The 1,550-nt window shown below is 27.8% G+C and overlaps 1 protein-coding gene across 1 annotated transcript in view; it reads left to right on the top strand.

The window, feature by feature from the left end:
- Positions 1 to 959: 959 nt before the first annotated feature.
- LOTGIDRAFT_176314 (hypothetical protein) overlaps positions 960 to 1,550 on the top strand; it is a gene marked incomplete at both ends in the record, with an annotated part of 5,720 nt that continues 5,129 nt past the window's right edge. The window contains one exon of the mRNA XM_009069023.1: positions 960 to 1,077. Within this exon, the coding sequence (XP_009067271.1) occupies positions 960 to 1,077 (118 nt within the window). The remainder of the gene's footprint in view (positions 1,078 to 1,550) is intronic.

Here is a 1,550-nt window from a genome sequence, read left to right as displayed (position 1 = left end):
TCATTGATGTATTGGGCACTATTTTAACAGTGATATTTCTATATCACTTTACAATTGATGTATTGGGCAATATTATAACAGTGATATTTCTATATCACTCTTCAATTGATGTTTTGAGCACTATTATAACAGTGATATTTCTATATCACTCTACAATAGATGTATTGAGCACTATTATAACAATGATATTTCTATATCACTCTACAATAGATGTATTGAGCACTATTTTAACAGTGATATTTCTATATCACTCTACAATAGATGTATTGAGCACTATTTTAACAGTGATATTTCTATATCTCTCTACAATTGATGTATTGAGCAATATTATAACAGTGATATTTCTATATCACTCTACAATAGATGTATTGAGCACTATTATAACAGTGATATTTCTATATCACTCTACAATAGATGTATTGAGCACTATTATAACAATGATATTTCTATATCACTCTACAATAGATGTATTGGGCAATATTATAACAATGATATTTCTATATCACTCTACAATAGATGTATTGAGCACTATTATAACAATGATATTTCTATATCACTTTACAATTGATGTATTGGGCACTATTATAACAGTGATATTTCTATATCACTCTTCAATTGATGTTTTGAGCACTATTATAACAGTGATATTTCTATATCACTCTACAATAGATGTATTGAGCACTATTATAACAATGATATTTCTATATCACTCTACAATAGATGTATTGAGCACTATTTTAACAGTGATATTTCTATATCTCTCTACAATTGATGTATTGAGCACTATTATAACAGTGATATTTCTATATCACTCTACAATAGATGTATTGAGCACTATTTTAACAGTGATATTTCTATATCACTCTACAATAGATGTATTGAGCACTATTATAACAGTGAAAATATTTTATTATTGTATTAAGTGTTTTTATACAGACAATTTTTGAATTTTGTTGAAGGATGGTATTAACTGGAAGATAAGTAACCAATCTGACTATATAGTATTACCGTTGGATAGTAAGATTTGGAGGTCGTATTTATATGGGATATCAGTACATATTGATGATAGTAGTTCAGGTATACAATGGACTGACTGCAGAATTACAGAAAGTGCAGGTCGGTGAATATATTAATTTGTTACATCTAAAATACCTTAAAGATGGGTTTCTTTATTTTTTTAGTGTCAAATTAAGCAAACTATTTGATTAATTGGTGTTTCTAATGAATTATTATGTATTCATAATCATATCATTATGTTCTTATTGCATATTGATAAGAGTTTTAACCAATAAGAAATGTCCGTGTATTTACAGTCTGGATAAACAAAAACAGACTTTTTGGCCACTGCTGGTAATTTTCTTCAAATTTAGCTAATTATGGACATGTGAGACAAACTGGTATGTTTCCAAGTCATTAGAACACCTCTACTTTCTATTCATACAAGTATTAGCATTTTCCTTTTCATTAATAAAAATAAGGGAACCCATCTTTAATGGTGGATAATTATAGTTTCTTTTTGTACCTTTCCAATTTCCTAATCTTGTGGCTTC

The sequence above is a fragment of the Lottia gigantea genome (genome assembly GCF_000327385.1).
Source record: "Lottia gigantea unplaced genomic scaffold LOTGIsca_972, whole genome shotgun sequence".
Classification (NCBI taxonomy): Eukaryota; Metazoa; Mollusca; class Gastropoda; family Lottiidae; genus Lottia; species Lottia gigantea.
The sequence above is the reverse complement of the archived record's forward strand: the minus strand, read 5'-3'. Positions and strand labels throughout refer to the sequence as shown.